This window comes from Myxine glutinosa, chromosome 12 (assembly GCF_964187855.1).
Source record: "Myxine glutinosa chromosome 12, kmMyxGlut1.1, whole genome shotgun sequence".
NCBI classification, from domain to species: domain Eukaryota; kingdom Metazoa; phylum Chordata; class Myxini; order Myxiniformes; family Myxinidae; genus Myxine; species Myxine glutinosa.
The window spans coordinates 56,632,817-56,647,109 of NC_136272.1; the positions used below are offsets into that span (position 1 = coordinate 56,632,817).

The following is a 14,293-nucleotide window of genomic DNA, read 5'->3' on the forward strand; positions in this document are numbered from 1 at the left end:
TGCTCACCAAACTCTCCTCCTATGGTATCCATGGAAATCTCCACGCATGGCTTGTGGACCTCCTCTCTGGTCATAGGCAACATGTGGCTCTGAATGGATTTCTCTCATCTCCCCCTTCCTGTTCTGGCTGGAGTTCTCCAAGGCAGTGTTCTGGGAACTGTGCTATTTCTGGTCTTCATCAATGATCTCTCCGACTCTCTGGAAAATCCTCTCTATCTCTTTGCTGATGACTCCACTATCTGCTGCTCCATTCCTCATCCCTCAGATCAGCAGTCTGCAGCCTCCACACTCTCTGCAGTCCTGGACAAAATCACAGACTGGTCAAACAAGTGGAACATGTCTTTCAATCCTGAGAAATCCCACACTCTTACTATGTCTCTCTGAAAAGACCGACTGGAAAACCCTCCCATCTACTTTCTCAACAATCCTCTCCAAGAAGTTCTGTCGCTCAAGCTTTTGGGTCTCACTATCTGCCATGATCTTTCTTGGGAAAACCACATTTCCAAGCTGGCCTCCAAAGCCAGTCGCCGACTGGGCATCCTCCGTCGTGTGAAGTCCTTCCTTGGCACACCTGAGCTCCTCACCACATACAAGGCTTTCATCCGCAGCTCAATGGAATACTGTTCCCCCCTTTGGGCCGGTGCTCCTGCCTCACACCTAGTTCGGCTTCACGCTGTTGAAACCAAAGCTTTCAGAATCATTGGAATCTCCTGTGATGAAGCTAACTCCGAGGGCCTTTCACTCAATCATCGCAGGCAGGTTCGTGGTCTTTCTGTCTTCTACCGACTCCTCTCCGGCCTTGCTCCCCCAGCTTTCTCTGTGCTCTGTCCCCCTAATATTCCTGCAGGTCGCACAAGATCTGCCAGCAACCCTCTTATGGTTAAACTGCCAAAATCTAGGCTCTCTGCTCACCTTCACTCTTTCATTCCCCTTTTCTCCCACCTCTGGAACAAACTCCCCCACTCCCTTCAATCCCACTCCTCCCTCCAGGTCTTTAAAACAGCTGTTCACCACCATCTCTTATCTTCCCCCATCCAAAAACTTGATCTTTTCTACCCCCGCTAATTCACCCCAGATACACTTTTTTGAAATTCCAACTTCTTTCCTGGAGGTCCTTGCAGTGTTGATATGTTTTATACCTCTCCCACCTCCCCCCAAGCCGTCCCCCTCCCACATTTCTCTCAATGTCCTTGCTCTCAAATGTTGTGTTTGTGTCCTTCCCCCTCTCTCCCCATCTTGTGTCCCGCTCTCCTTATTTTGTGTTTTTTCTGTCGGTTGACTTTTTGTGTGATTAGTGTTAGCTCTTTCACGAGCCTCGTTCTTGTACAAAAAAACAAAAAAACAAAAACTGATCGACTTAACTGCAGACCTGTCAGCTTACTTCCAATTATCAGCAAGGTCATGTAATCATCCATCATTGCAGTTGATTTGAAATCCTTCCTTTTCTCCAACAACCTCAGCTCACATCACCAATTTGGTTTCAGACCAAGACATGTTGCACCCAACAATGGATGCAGGCCTTCAATGTCAGACATGAGATCAGGGCAGTCTCTCTGGATATAACTTTCTTTTTCTGGATGGCTGCTTTTGATACAGTTTGGCATCCCACCTTGCTCTCCAAACTTTCTGCCTATGGTATCCAAGGCCAACTCCACACATGGCTTCCTCTATTCTCGTAGCCACTCTGTCACTTTGAACGGAATCCTTTCAACTCCTCTCCCTGTCTGCTCTGTCTTCTTCGGCCTCCTTTCTGGTCTAGCACCCTTTGCTTTGTCCGTGCTTTGCCTTCAAGTCTCCCTCTATCTTTGCCTTCAACTCTGCTGTTGGTGTTTCCCCCCTCTCTCTACTGCTCCTCTCGCGTGCATCTCTACTGTTCATTTTGCATCCTGTTTTGTGTGTTTTGCATCCCGTTTTTTCTGTGACCTACTGATCCGCTCTGTGTACTAGCTTTTCCATGAGCCTGAACTATGTATACAACTACATGGTATTCATAGAATACTTATCCTGCACAGTGAACTTGCTGCGAGCCAACTCTTCTGTTTTTTAACATTTTTTTTCTTTGATCCAATATGGCTACCAGACCACGTGAGCAATGACATCATAAATTTATATTCTCAAATGTAATTGTTGCATAGATCATGCTCAATAAATTTCAAACTGATCAGACTAAGCGTTGTCCCTGTCGAATTATGACGTCATAATTATGGCACCAATGACGTCATTGTTAACAACACCTATTCCCCATATGGAGTTCTTTACAATGAGCCATGTTTAATTTTTTTCCGTGCAACGGTTTTGGAGATATAGAGGTGCAACATTTTTTGGTTTTTCCAAGATGGCGCCTGTAACACATGACCTATGACGACATGATTATGACTAAAATATTATAAAGGAGGAGGCGCTCCTATGGTGAAAATTTCGTGTCCATCAGACCAACAGTTGCTGAAAATGTTTTAAATAACTAGTGCGTGCCCATACGTGCGGGGAGGTAAGTACGTGGACATACGTACGTACCAAAAATAAGGCCTCACTGTCCGGAAGTTCGCATATCGCAGTTACGATTAATCGCAAATTAGTTTTAATGGCCAATTCTTCAATTAGTGCCAACATATTTTGCCATTTTGCAATTTCATCGCAAGGAAAAGCACAAAGAGAAGAGAACAACAAACACACACGCAGTTCCTTCGCTGTAGCTTGACCGTACGTGCAAAAAAAAAAACATTAAAATTTTCATCGTTCCTTCGGTCTTCGCTCTCGTCCTTCGCCGTTCCTTCGCTCTCGCCCTTCGCTGTTCCCCCATCCAAAACCTTGATCTCTTCTACTCCCGTTAAATCACCCCAGATGCCCTTTTTTTGAAATCCCGACTTCTTTCTTTCCTGGAAATTCTAGCAGTGTCAATGTCTTTTATACCTTTCCCATCCCTACCTCCCCTCCCCCTGCCTTCCCATGCCTCCTCCACCCAAGCTCTCTCCCTCCCACGGATCTTCCCTTGTCCCTGTTCTCTGCTGTTGTACTAGTGTGCTTCCCTGTCTCCCCCCATCTTGTCTCCCGCTCCTTTTATTGTACGTTTTGTGTGTCCCTTTTTTTTTTGTGATTGATGTTAGCTCTTAAACGAGCCTCGATGTTGTATACAAAAAAAAAAGAAGTGTTGTACTTGTCGAAATATGACGTCATAACGAAGGCACCGATGACATCATCATTAACATATCTTATTCTCCATGGGGAGTAGTTGACAATGAGCCAAGTCTCAATTTTTTTCCATGGATGGTTTCAGAGATAGAGGTGCGAAGTTTTTCCAAGTTGGCACTTGTACTACGTGGCCTATGACGTCATAATAATCATTAAAATATTATACAGGAGGATGCCCTCACATGGTGAAAATTTCATGTCAATCGGACCAAGAATTGCAGAGAAAATGAATTTTTAAAATGCAGACACGCATGGCACACATACGGCACACGCACGGCACACATACGACACACGCACGGCACACGCACAGCACACGCATGACACATACGCACGGCACAGATACGGCACACGCAAGGCACAGATATGGCACATGCACGGCACACGTACGGCACACGCACGGCACACGCACAGCACACGCACGGCACAGATATGGCACACGTACGGCACACGTATGCAACTGAATGCCTAACCCCGCTTGTCGCTTTGCGAGCGCAGGGTAATAACAAGACTGATGGTCTCACAACGGTATAGCCGGGCTTGTTTGGTACTTTAGTTGAAGAGGATAGTATGACCTGGGTGGAATGTCTTAAATTATTTTGACTTCAGGCATGCATGGACAGCCGGTTCGTGAATGACTTGGGTAAAAAAACGGCAAATGGCAACGATGAACCAATAAATTCCACATTCCTGTGCCACCTTCAGTAGAATATCAGACATTGACAGCACATTCTTAATATTTTCATTCCAAGCAGCATCATTCATCATTACAATCACAAATTAGTACTATTGTATTATTTAATTGACATGTGGGAAAAATACACACCCAGACCAGAAATCGAACTCAGGTCTTCTGGTGAAACATACCACTGCTCTGACCTGGGTTTGATACCTGGTCTGGGTGTGTATTTTCCCCACATATGTCAATTAATTATTTATGATCCTGTTCATTTATCTATAGTATTAATATATCAAAATATAATGTTAAATCACGATTGGATTGAGATATTATCAAACAAGCGACCGTCATCATCTGTTCACTTCCTGATTCGGGAGCAAGGTCCATGTCAATCACATTTCAATACACACACAAACACACACACACACACACACACACACACACACACACACACACACACACACACACACACACACACACACACACACACACACACACAAACAAATGTACATGTGTCTTTTGGGCGGTGTATAAGTACATCACATAAAACCTATCTCTCCCGGGAAAACCAATGTTACTCTTTTCATTACAGAATACAGAATGACATTTTTTAAATTAAAGATTTTAAATCAACTTCTTTAAAGTGTACGTGCACATAGATTATAAAATAAGAACGAAAAAATATCTAAAAAAGAACGGAAAAATACCTCTCAGCAATTTCCCGTCTGTTTATTTATTTATTTTACATATGTGAATTACACGTCCATGCACACGTGAAATGGAGTTTGTTTATTCATTCTGGATGTGAACACGATGTTGAAAACTGGTGTGAAAACCAAAAAAAAAAGATCGATGGAATGAATGGAAGTTTAAACAGGATTACCTTTACTTCTGGATAATAATGATGAATGAAATAAGAACGAAGAAATATATGTCGGCATCATTGTTTACGTTTTTGTGACGACTGTCATCAAACGAAAAGTAATATATCTTAACAGAAAAGAAAAAGCGAATTTTTAATACTAGAGAAATACCCGTGCTAGGCACGGGTGGGAGGCCAGAAGCAAAGAAGCAATGCAGATACGGTGAATGCTAAAGCATGAAACCAATAAATTCCACATTCCTGTAGCACCTTCAGTCGCACGTCAGACATGGACAGCAAGTTCGTGAAGGACTTCAATGAAAAACGTACCTGTTCGCAAACAAACAGGTACGTTCACGTAGAGAAACATCGATCGTGGGTCCGTGGCGAATCTGCATATGGCGAAGGCAAAATATCAGAAATTGAAGGCTTTTTTTTTATTTTAAACGATTCATATAAACATCCGTTGAATCATATCACACGCAAATCATCAAAATCTGAACAGTATCTTTAGAATTTCAATAAAAGCCACAACACTGTTCATATCGGTAAATATTATTCCATCGTGTTTCAAATCGTGATCGATACACTATGATCGTGATGATCGTGATCGTGCATCGTGATCGATAATCGTGTTCACAATCGCTATGTCGTATGTACTGCCGATACGTGTACCAAATTCCCGATACGTGTAACTGTACCAAATCAACAGTTAAAAGGATTTTGAGCCGATAGGTGTTATGGCCTTGGCAAGATCGATGGAGACAGCGATATGTTAGATCTGATCCTCCTTCATGCCGAAGTGCAGATCCTCCTTCATGCCACATCCGATGGATGCAGCCGTGCAGCGATCGGTGCAGTCGTTTGTGTGGCACACGGAGCAGCGATCGGTGCAAACGTGGACACCCACACTGCCACATCCTGGTGATACTTGCTCCCGCACAAACGGCTGCACCGATCGAGATTTAACGGATGTTTATATAAATCATTTAAAAGAAAAAAAAGCCTTCAATTTCCGATATTTAACCTTTTCATTTGGGCCTCCCAATTGAAGCCCCGCCCGTAGGGCGGGTACCATTACTCGACGTAAGAAGACATCACAATGAACGTCATGAACGCGAATGTCCAAACCTGAGAATGCTGGAGACTAAAGCTGAAATTGGGAAAAATAGATAGACTATTTTACTCCTGGGGATCCCAGGATTACCCACCGAAAATATCTTTGCGATCGGTTCAGCAGTTTTTACGGTACCTTCGAACAGACAGACAGACAGACAGACAGACAGACAGTTGGTGAATTATAGTAGGATATGTCGACGTTTTCCTGTCTGAACTATTTGGGCGGTCTGATACATCGTGCCGCGATTTTATATATATCTCGGCATTTTCCCGTGTGTGCATGAATTTTCTCAATTATTGCTGACACCGAGTCTAAAACCATCGATAAAAATGAAATCAGATGGTGAGTTAGATTGGAGATAAAGGTGTGAGAGAGTGTCAGTGGCCTTTATATTGTAGGCCTTTGGAAATGCATTTCGTTCTATAAACGGAAACTTTCATTGGATTTTATACCCGTTTTTTTCAACCGAGTCTAAAATCATGTTAGCAACTGTGAGAAATGAAATGAGATATCGAATTAGAGTTGAAATAAAACTGAGAGAGAGCAAGACACCACGGGCCTAACAAAACAGGCCTCAAAGCTATGCGAGTAAATAAAATGGTGGATATTTGTTTTTGAAGCCTCTTCCAGAATGGGTGGAGCTTCTCTCTCAATGGAGGAAGCCACACCCCCGGACAGGCGTTCGACAGACAGACAGAATCACCTATGGAGAATATTATATATATATATATATATATATATATATATATATATATATATATATATATATATATATACATATATACACATACATATATATATATATATATATATATATATACATACATATATATATATATATATATATATACACACACACACACACACACACACACACACACACACACACACACACACACACACACACACACACACACACACACACACACACACACACACACACACACACACACACACACACACACACACACACACACACACACACACACACACACACACACACACCATCCCAAGTCAAACATGTTAATTAAGTGTGAAAACTTTTGACTTCAGTCTGATGGAAAGTGTGATGTCCACAATGATGTGTGACCTTTTGTGAACATTAGCAGTATACCTGAAGAAGCATCTGTTTCTCTCATGATTAAACATGAAATTTGTATATGATGAAATAAAAAACAAGTGGAGTTGCATTCAAAGTACACTGCCTCAATGCCAAAATAAATAAATAACATATCCTCCAGCATGCAGCACATGGAGCCAGAATTGGGAGGGAGTGGTTTACAAGAATTGATTGATTAATTGCGTAATTAAAATGAATAAATAATAATCGTAAAATAATTAATTTCTAATAGCATATCTAATCCACCAATGTTTCATCAGAATCCGGAACTTTTTGAAAATTAATTATTCATCGAATGAATCGAAAAATTAAATAATTAATTGATTGATCAATAAATCAAAAATGTCCTTTCTAGCCAAATCACTTGGTCACTGTCATGTCCAGGTATCAGCTTCCTAGCTCGAAAGGTGCCTGGTGGAAGGTGAGATATTTATTTCCCAGATGAGAAATAAAATAAATTTTTAATTTAAATAAATCAAATAAATCGATAATTAAGTAATTAATCAATTAATTGATTAATCAATTCATCAATCAATTAATTGATTGATCAAAAAATAAATAATGCCTCCGGCGGGGATAAAAATAGTTTTTGCCAAAGCAGGTGCTCACTGATGTGCCCAAACGTTAGCTTCCGAGCTCAATCTGCCATATCCACTGAGATATCGCCCGTACAAAGGAACATGAAAGAAAAGAAAAAAAAGCGATTGAAAACTGAATACACCCTTTCGGTGCGTGTTATCTCCGGACCCTCTTTGACGCCTTGTGATGACATCATATACGCCCAAAAATGAATTTGGGAATGAGGGGCTGAGTACAACAAGTAAACAGAGTGAAAATGAGTACTACTCCCTTTCGGCACCCGGCGATGACGTCATGCACGCCTGGACACACCTGAATACACCTGAATATAGGGAGGGAGCGGTGTACAACATTTTAGGTATAAACTGCACTTGTCTTTATTATTTGAAAAGCATCATGATATTTAATGATGGTGATAACGATAAGCATTCATTCCCATTGATTGTGTTCTTTGTTTCGCTTGCTGTAATATTTATTTGTGCATTTATCGTTCAAGTTTCACTTTCCTCCTTTACCCCGTATTCACATAATTTACTTCCTCTATAAGCATTTCTTTACATTCTTAACTCATTCGTAATTTATGCTTGCAGATGTTTCAAGCAAACTTTGACACACAGACTCCAGTAAGAAGGCTTTTCCGCAACCCACTGATGGTCTCGGAATTAAAGATTATCCCAAGTAAATGGAATGGCAGCATCTGCCTCCGAATGGAATTATTGGCTACGTTTCGTAAAGATCAAGCAATGACCCTGGAATACACGCCTCATGATCTTTATGCCTCTGTAAAAATACATTTGTCTCACTTGTACACATCATTGGCGTGTTACATACTTGATTTTGGACAGGGGAAAACGAGTTTGATTGGCATTCCTCCTTGCAAGTATGGAAGAAATTATTCTGAATATTATAATTTGTCTAAAAATCACGAAGAAATTTACAATTACAGTACTTATGGTGTGTATACAGTTACAGTTTGGGAGATAGTTCCCACTGAGAATGAAAACAAGAAAATACAACTGGATGTATCTGTTAATAAGAAAGGTTGCAGATTCCGAGGTCTGTCAATTGAAGACAGTGCCGTGTCCAAAAAAAATGCAAGAACTTTATTGATTTCACAAGAACTCGTTTTAATGGCTGTTGTCAAGAAAGACTGTCTTGCATCGCAAACAAAGTTGTTATTTCATTGGACAGCTGATAATGGACAAATAATCCAGCTCCATGAAAAGACAATTTACATCAAATTTAAGGCTTTCACATTTACCAAGTCACTGTACAAAATTTCAGTCCAGTCTCAACTATGGAACCTTCAAGCTACAAATATGACCACATCAATTTATGTCAATGCTGTCAGTTCTCCTCTTGTACTACTTATTAAAGGGAGTTCAAAGTACATGCTGAGCTCTGATTATGACCAGAAAATCAATGCAACCGAATCGTACGATCCAGATGAACCATCTCGTGGAGCAGACGGAATCACGTTCAGGTGGACGTGCACGATGACCAAGAATAATGGGGACCAGGTGAACGTGTGTCACGGAGCGACCGGTCCTTTATTCCTCATCAAGCACACTCGACTGGAGGAAAATGGGACACTCACAGTTCTGCTGACAGCAGAGAAAGGGGACCAGAAACAACACATCACAAAAATCTATGCACTCAAAGCGGGGGTTCATCTCAATATGGACATCAGGTCAGTTTGCTTAATCCCCGCTACTCCCTCTTCCGATTGAAATTTCAGGCAATGTTTATGAAATGGATCTAAAGTAAAAACCAAAGTCTATATCCATTGAAGGTTTGTTGTGATGACTGCAAGACAACAATGTTTACGTCAATACTCTTGCGATACTGAATACCACCTGTCACCTGAAATTGTATATCCCACCTTTTACGTTAAACTGTATAATCACACCTGTCACGTAAAACTGTGTCACACCTATCACGTGAAACTGTTTATCCCAACTGTTGCATACAACTGATGTCCTCTTGTAATCGCATGCATTAATTCCTTAATCCCACTCTTATCTCATTCGTTTGTTGAACTGACTGTGTCTATTGTCTCACATTCTTCCCGCCAGCCCTGAATGGTGTTCATTGTCACATGACAGTTTCTTCTGTTCCCATTCACAATCTCGTTGACTCCTGCTTCACCCCTGATCCAATTCGGCTCTGTCACGGTTACCTTCTTACACTCTTCATTCATTGATATTTTTTTGTCTGCCTCTTCCCCTCTACGCTTCAGTCAGAATGTCAACTTTCACCTGTTCTTTCCCTACATTATTAAAACGAAATTCATCGCTTTTTACGGTGTAGCCCATAGGGCAAAGCCATTTAGAACAGTCTTTGTCTGTATGTATGTATGTATGGATGGATGTATGTATGCAAGTATGTATGTATTGTTGCGGACTCAGGGATCGGCTCTCCCCTTATCAAGGGGGGGTTAATCCCCTTGTCTTTTAAGCTGGCCGTCCCCCAATCCTGGAAATTATGACGTCACTTCCGGTCGGTGGTAAGTAGGGTTGTAAGCCCAATTAGTCTTATTACCTAAGTACTACCACCGGCCGTAAGCGAGGACATAACTCCCACCCGAGCCACAGCGGTAATGGATACGCCGAGCAAAGCGAGCCGCGACTCGGGCCGTTAACCATAGACTAAACCCGATCCTGAGCGGTTCCGAAATCATGCCACAGGTACTCAATTGGAGGAAAAGACGGAGGCGATCGAATGAGAGGAAACCAGAGTAAGGGAAGAACAAAGAGTGGGTTTATTAATTATATACAAAAACCCAAAGAGGAAACGAAAGGAATATACAAGAGCAAAAGGACACAGGGCAATCTTAACTATACAGTCTTACTTCCAACCCCAGGACAAACAAACAGACTCACACGGGATGGTAGTGGTAGGAGGAGAAGGTCCAAGCAGATGGTTCCAGGCTCCGGGTCCACGGCGAAGAATGGCAGGCAGCTGGTGTCGTTGGCGCGCAACCGGACCTTATAGATATAGCGGGGGACTGGGATGCGGCGTACGTAATATGTGTGCCAACTCTCTCTCTCTCTCGCAATGTTCGTATCAGAGGGTACCCTCGCGCAGTTCCGTGAACAATGGCTCGTGGCGCAGTTCGTTACGAAAGGAGGTCGTACAATGCAATCGAGCTCTCCCCACACAGTCTTTTCCAGCAGCAACGGTCCCCTGCGCAAATCTCTCTATAGCGTTACAATCAATGGCTCCCTCACGCAGATGTCTCTGTACAATAAGCAAGGAGTCTGTGGCACCGTTCTGAAAGCAGTCCTCCCCGCTTGCGCTTATATAACGCGCTCCAATATCACTCCGCGCTCCGCCAGGCCACGCCCGTCGGTCAGATTACATCAGCCCTGGTTGGCTGGTGGGGGCTTACCGGCCATGCCCTGATGGCGAGTTGACGTGGCCACACCTCATTCTTGGTGCTCCGCCCCCTTCTTCTCCAAGCTTGACCGTGTGCGTAATGGCGTTTGGAGCGAGCGCTGAGGCGGCTGCGGCTGGCAGAGGCGCGTAATACAATTTGGAGAGAGAGGCTGGCAAAATGGACGGAATGGGGCCTATATTATTTAATTAAGGCAACGCAGATGCAACTATTGGGAACACAGCCTTATCTGAAATACATATTAAGGAAATAACAAAGTCCTATGGTGTCCTACGTGTTGCATATGGCCTATCTATGGGTGCGACATTTGACCTTATTAAATGATGGGATATTTACAAGAGTTATTATTTATTTACAAGTGAGGGGTTCTCAAAACCGCAACAGTATGTATGTATGTACATATGGATGGATGTATGTATGTATGTATGTATGTATGTATGTATGTATGTCCCCTCAAACGTACACCAATCAGAGCTCTGACGATCTGGTCACACGACAGGGGTGATGTGATGTCGTCACAGCAGCTGACTCCACACAACACCATTTTGATTCCTATGCCGTTTAGGCCTGACATGTCGTCGAACCTGTCATATATCACAATCACCATTCTCTACATTGACGTTTTTCATTCAGTGTGAAATACAAACAAACCGATTGTTAAAATGACCATCAAATATGAAAAGCATCGGCATTAGGGTCTTCAAACAACACAGTATGTATAGGCCTTAGGCTTCATGCCTTCATGCCTCACCTTCAGGCTGCTTTGGACAAATTATCCCAGGTTTCCTAATACATTAGTATCGTTTTTTTTGTTTGTTTGTTTTTTTGTATACTGAATCGAGGCTCGTGAAAGAGCTGACATTTACTTCACAAACAAATCAACCAGACAAACAAAATATATAAAAAGAGGGAGCGGAAGACAAGAGAAGGGGAAGCACACAAACACTTGAGAGCACACAACATTTAAGAGCAGGGAGATGTGTGGGAGGGAGAGGACTTGGGGGGGAGGAGGCGTGGGAAGGGGGGGGGGGTGGGGGTGGGAGGAGGCGTGGGGTGGGGGTGGGAGGAGGCGTGGGAAGGGGGGGGGTGGGAAGTATAAAACACAAGGACACCAAGGACTTCCAGGACAGAAGTAAGTTGGTATTTCAAAACAGTGGAATTGGGGTGAAATTAGCGGGGATAGAAAAGATCAAGGTTTTGGATGGGGGAAGATAAGAGATGGTGGTGAACAGCTGTTTTAAAGACCTGGAGGGTGGAGTGGGATTGAAGAGAGTGAGGGAGTTTGTTCCAGAGGTGGGAGAAAAGAGGAATGAAGGAGTGAAGGTGAGCAGAGAGTCTTGATTTTGGCAGTTTAACCATAAGAAGGTTGCAGGCAGACCTTGTGCGACCTGCAGGAATATTTGCGGGACAGAGCCCAGAGAGAGCTGGGGGGGGCAAGGCCAGAGAGGAGTCGGTAAAAGACGGAAAGACCACCAACCTGCCTGCGGTGAGTGAGTGGCCCTTGGAGTTAGCTTCATCGCGGGAGATTCCAATGATTCTGAATGCTTTGGTTTCAACAGCGTGAAGACGAGCTAGATGTGAGGCAGGAGCAGCAGCCCAGAGGGGAGAGCAGTATTCCATTGAGCTGCGGATGAAAGCCTTGTATGTGGTGAGGAGTTCAGGTGTGCCAAGGAAGGACTTTGCACAACGGAGGATGCCCATTCGGCGACTGGCTTTGGAGGCCAGATTTGAAATGTGGTTTTCCCAGGAAAGATCATGGCAGATAGTGAGACCCAAAAGCTTGAGTGACAGAACTTCTTGGAGAGGATTATTCAGAAAGAGGATGGGAGGGTTGTCCAGTCGGTCTTTTCGGAGAGACATCGTAAGAGTGTGAGATTTGTCAGGATTGAAAGACATGTTGCACTTGTTTGCCCAGTCTGTGATTTTGTCCAGGTCTACAGAGAGTGAGGAGGCTGCAGACTGCCGATCTGAGGGATGAAGAATGGAGCGACAGAGAGTAGAGTCATCAGCAAAGAGATAGAGGATTTTCAAGAATCCTCTCTAGAGATAGAGAGGTTTTTGTAATAATAATAATAATAATAATAACTAGAACTGCCACTTTAAAACTGCTGGCAGTGATGACCGGTTTCCTCCGCCTTCCCGCTTTCACTTTTTTTTCTCATACAGACAGACACACACACACACACACACACACACACACACACACACACACACACACACACACACACACATCCCCCCCCCCCCCACACACACACACATCCCCCCCCCCCCCCACACACACACACACATCCCCACACACACATCCCTCCCCCCCCCCCCACACACACACACATCCCCACACACACACACATCCCCACACACACACACATCCCCACACACACATCCCCCCCCCCCCCCACACACACACACACATCCCCACACACACATCCCCCCCCCCCCCACACACACCCCCCCACACACACATCCCCCCCCCCCACACACACATCCCCCCCCCCACCCACACATCCCCCCCCCCACCCACACACACACACACACACACACACACACACCTGAGGTAACTGACCATATTTTCGTCGAGCCTGAGGTAACTCGACCATATTTTATCTGATTTTCACGGGGTTTGCGGTGGTCGACTATTCAACTACCTTAGCGTCTACAAAATCCGAAAGCTGAATTCAAATCCGAGCTGAAACAAGCCAGTGCGGCTAGCCTGCATGAATCGCGACAAGTGAAAATTAAGGCACGGCTCTCAGCAAAGGCGCAATTTCTTTATTCGACGAGAACTTAAAAACTACAAATCCCACAAACTTCCAACTTACCTTATTCTTCCCCTAGTGTTCTTATCCCTCAAAATCACCAAGGTTATGCGAAGCTGCGATGCAGGAAACCAATCAGTTACATGGCGTGAGAAAAAAAGTGTTGCGTTTGTTCTTCTTTCAAGAATAACATCTTCTAGCTTCAAGACTGTACAACTAATCATGTTGAAATTTTGAACATTTATTCCCCTGGACGAGAGCTACATTACATTAACATTTCAAGTCGATCAATGCAGCGGTTCAAGAGATAGAAGCTTTTAAAGATTTTCAATCAATTATTTATTGCGGCCAAACCATGTGCCTTATCGAAGCTTCCCAAGTAACGTTTTAACATCCCCACATGGGGAACGTTTTTGTAAACTTTCCACTCGATATCTTCAAAAAATAGGGAGTAGATAGGATTTAATGTTTATACTTAAAAACCTCATTACTCCTAAACGATGCAACATACGATGTCGTCATGCGGGAAACTTTTGTTCGGCATGTGATTCTGCTTGCAAAGTTTGGGCTCGATCTGTTCAGCCGATGCAGAGA

General features: G+C 43.4%; 1 protein-coding gene across 1 annotated transcript in view; it reads left to right on the forward strand.

The window, feature by feature from the left end:
• The first annotated feature begins 6,994 nt into the window (after nucleotides 1–6,994).
• The window catches only part of LOC137437291 (polycystin family receptor for egg jelly-like), a 37,001-nt gene continuing 29,702 nt past the window's right edge, over nucleotides 6,995–14,293 (forward strand). The window contains exons 1-4 of the mRNA XM_078766375.1: nucleotides 6,995–7,043; nucleotides 7,352–7,388; nucleotides 7,596–7,695; nucleotides 8,137–9,236. Coding sequence (XP_078622501.1) covers nucleotides 6,995–7,043; nucleotides 7,352–7,388; nucleotides 7,596–7,695; nucleotides 8,137–9,236 — 1,286 coding nt within the window. The remainder of the gene's footprint in view (nucleotides 7,044–7,351; nucleotides 7,389–7,595; nucleotides 7,696–8,136; nucleotides 9,237–14,293) is intronic.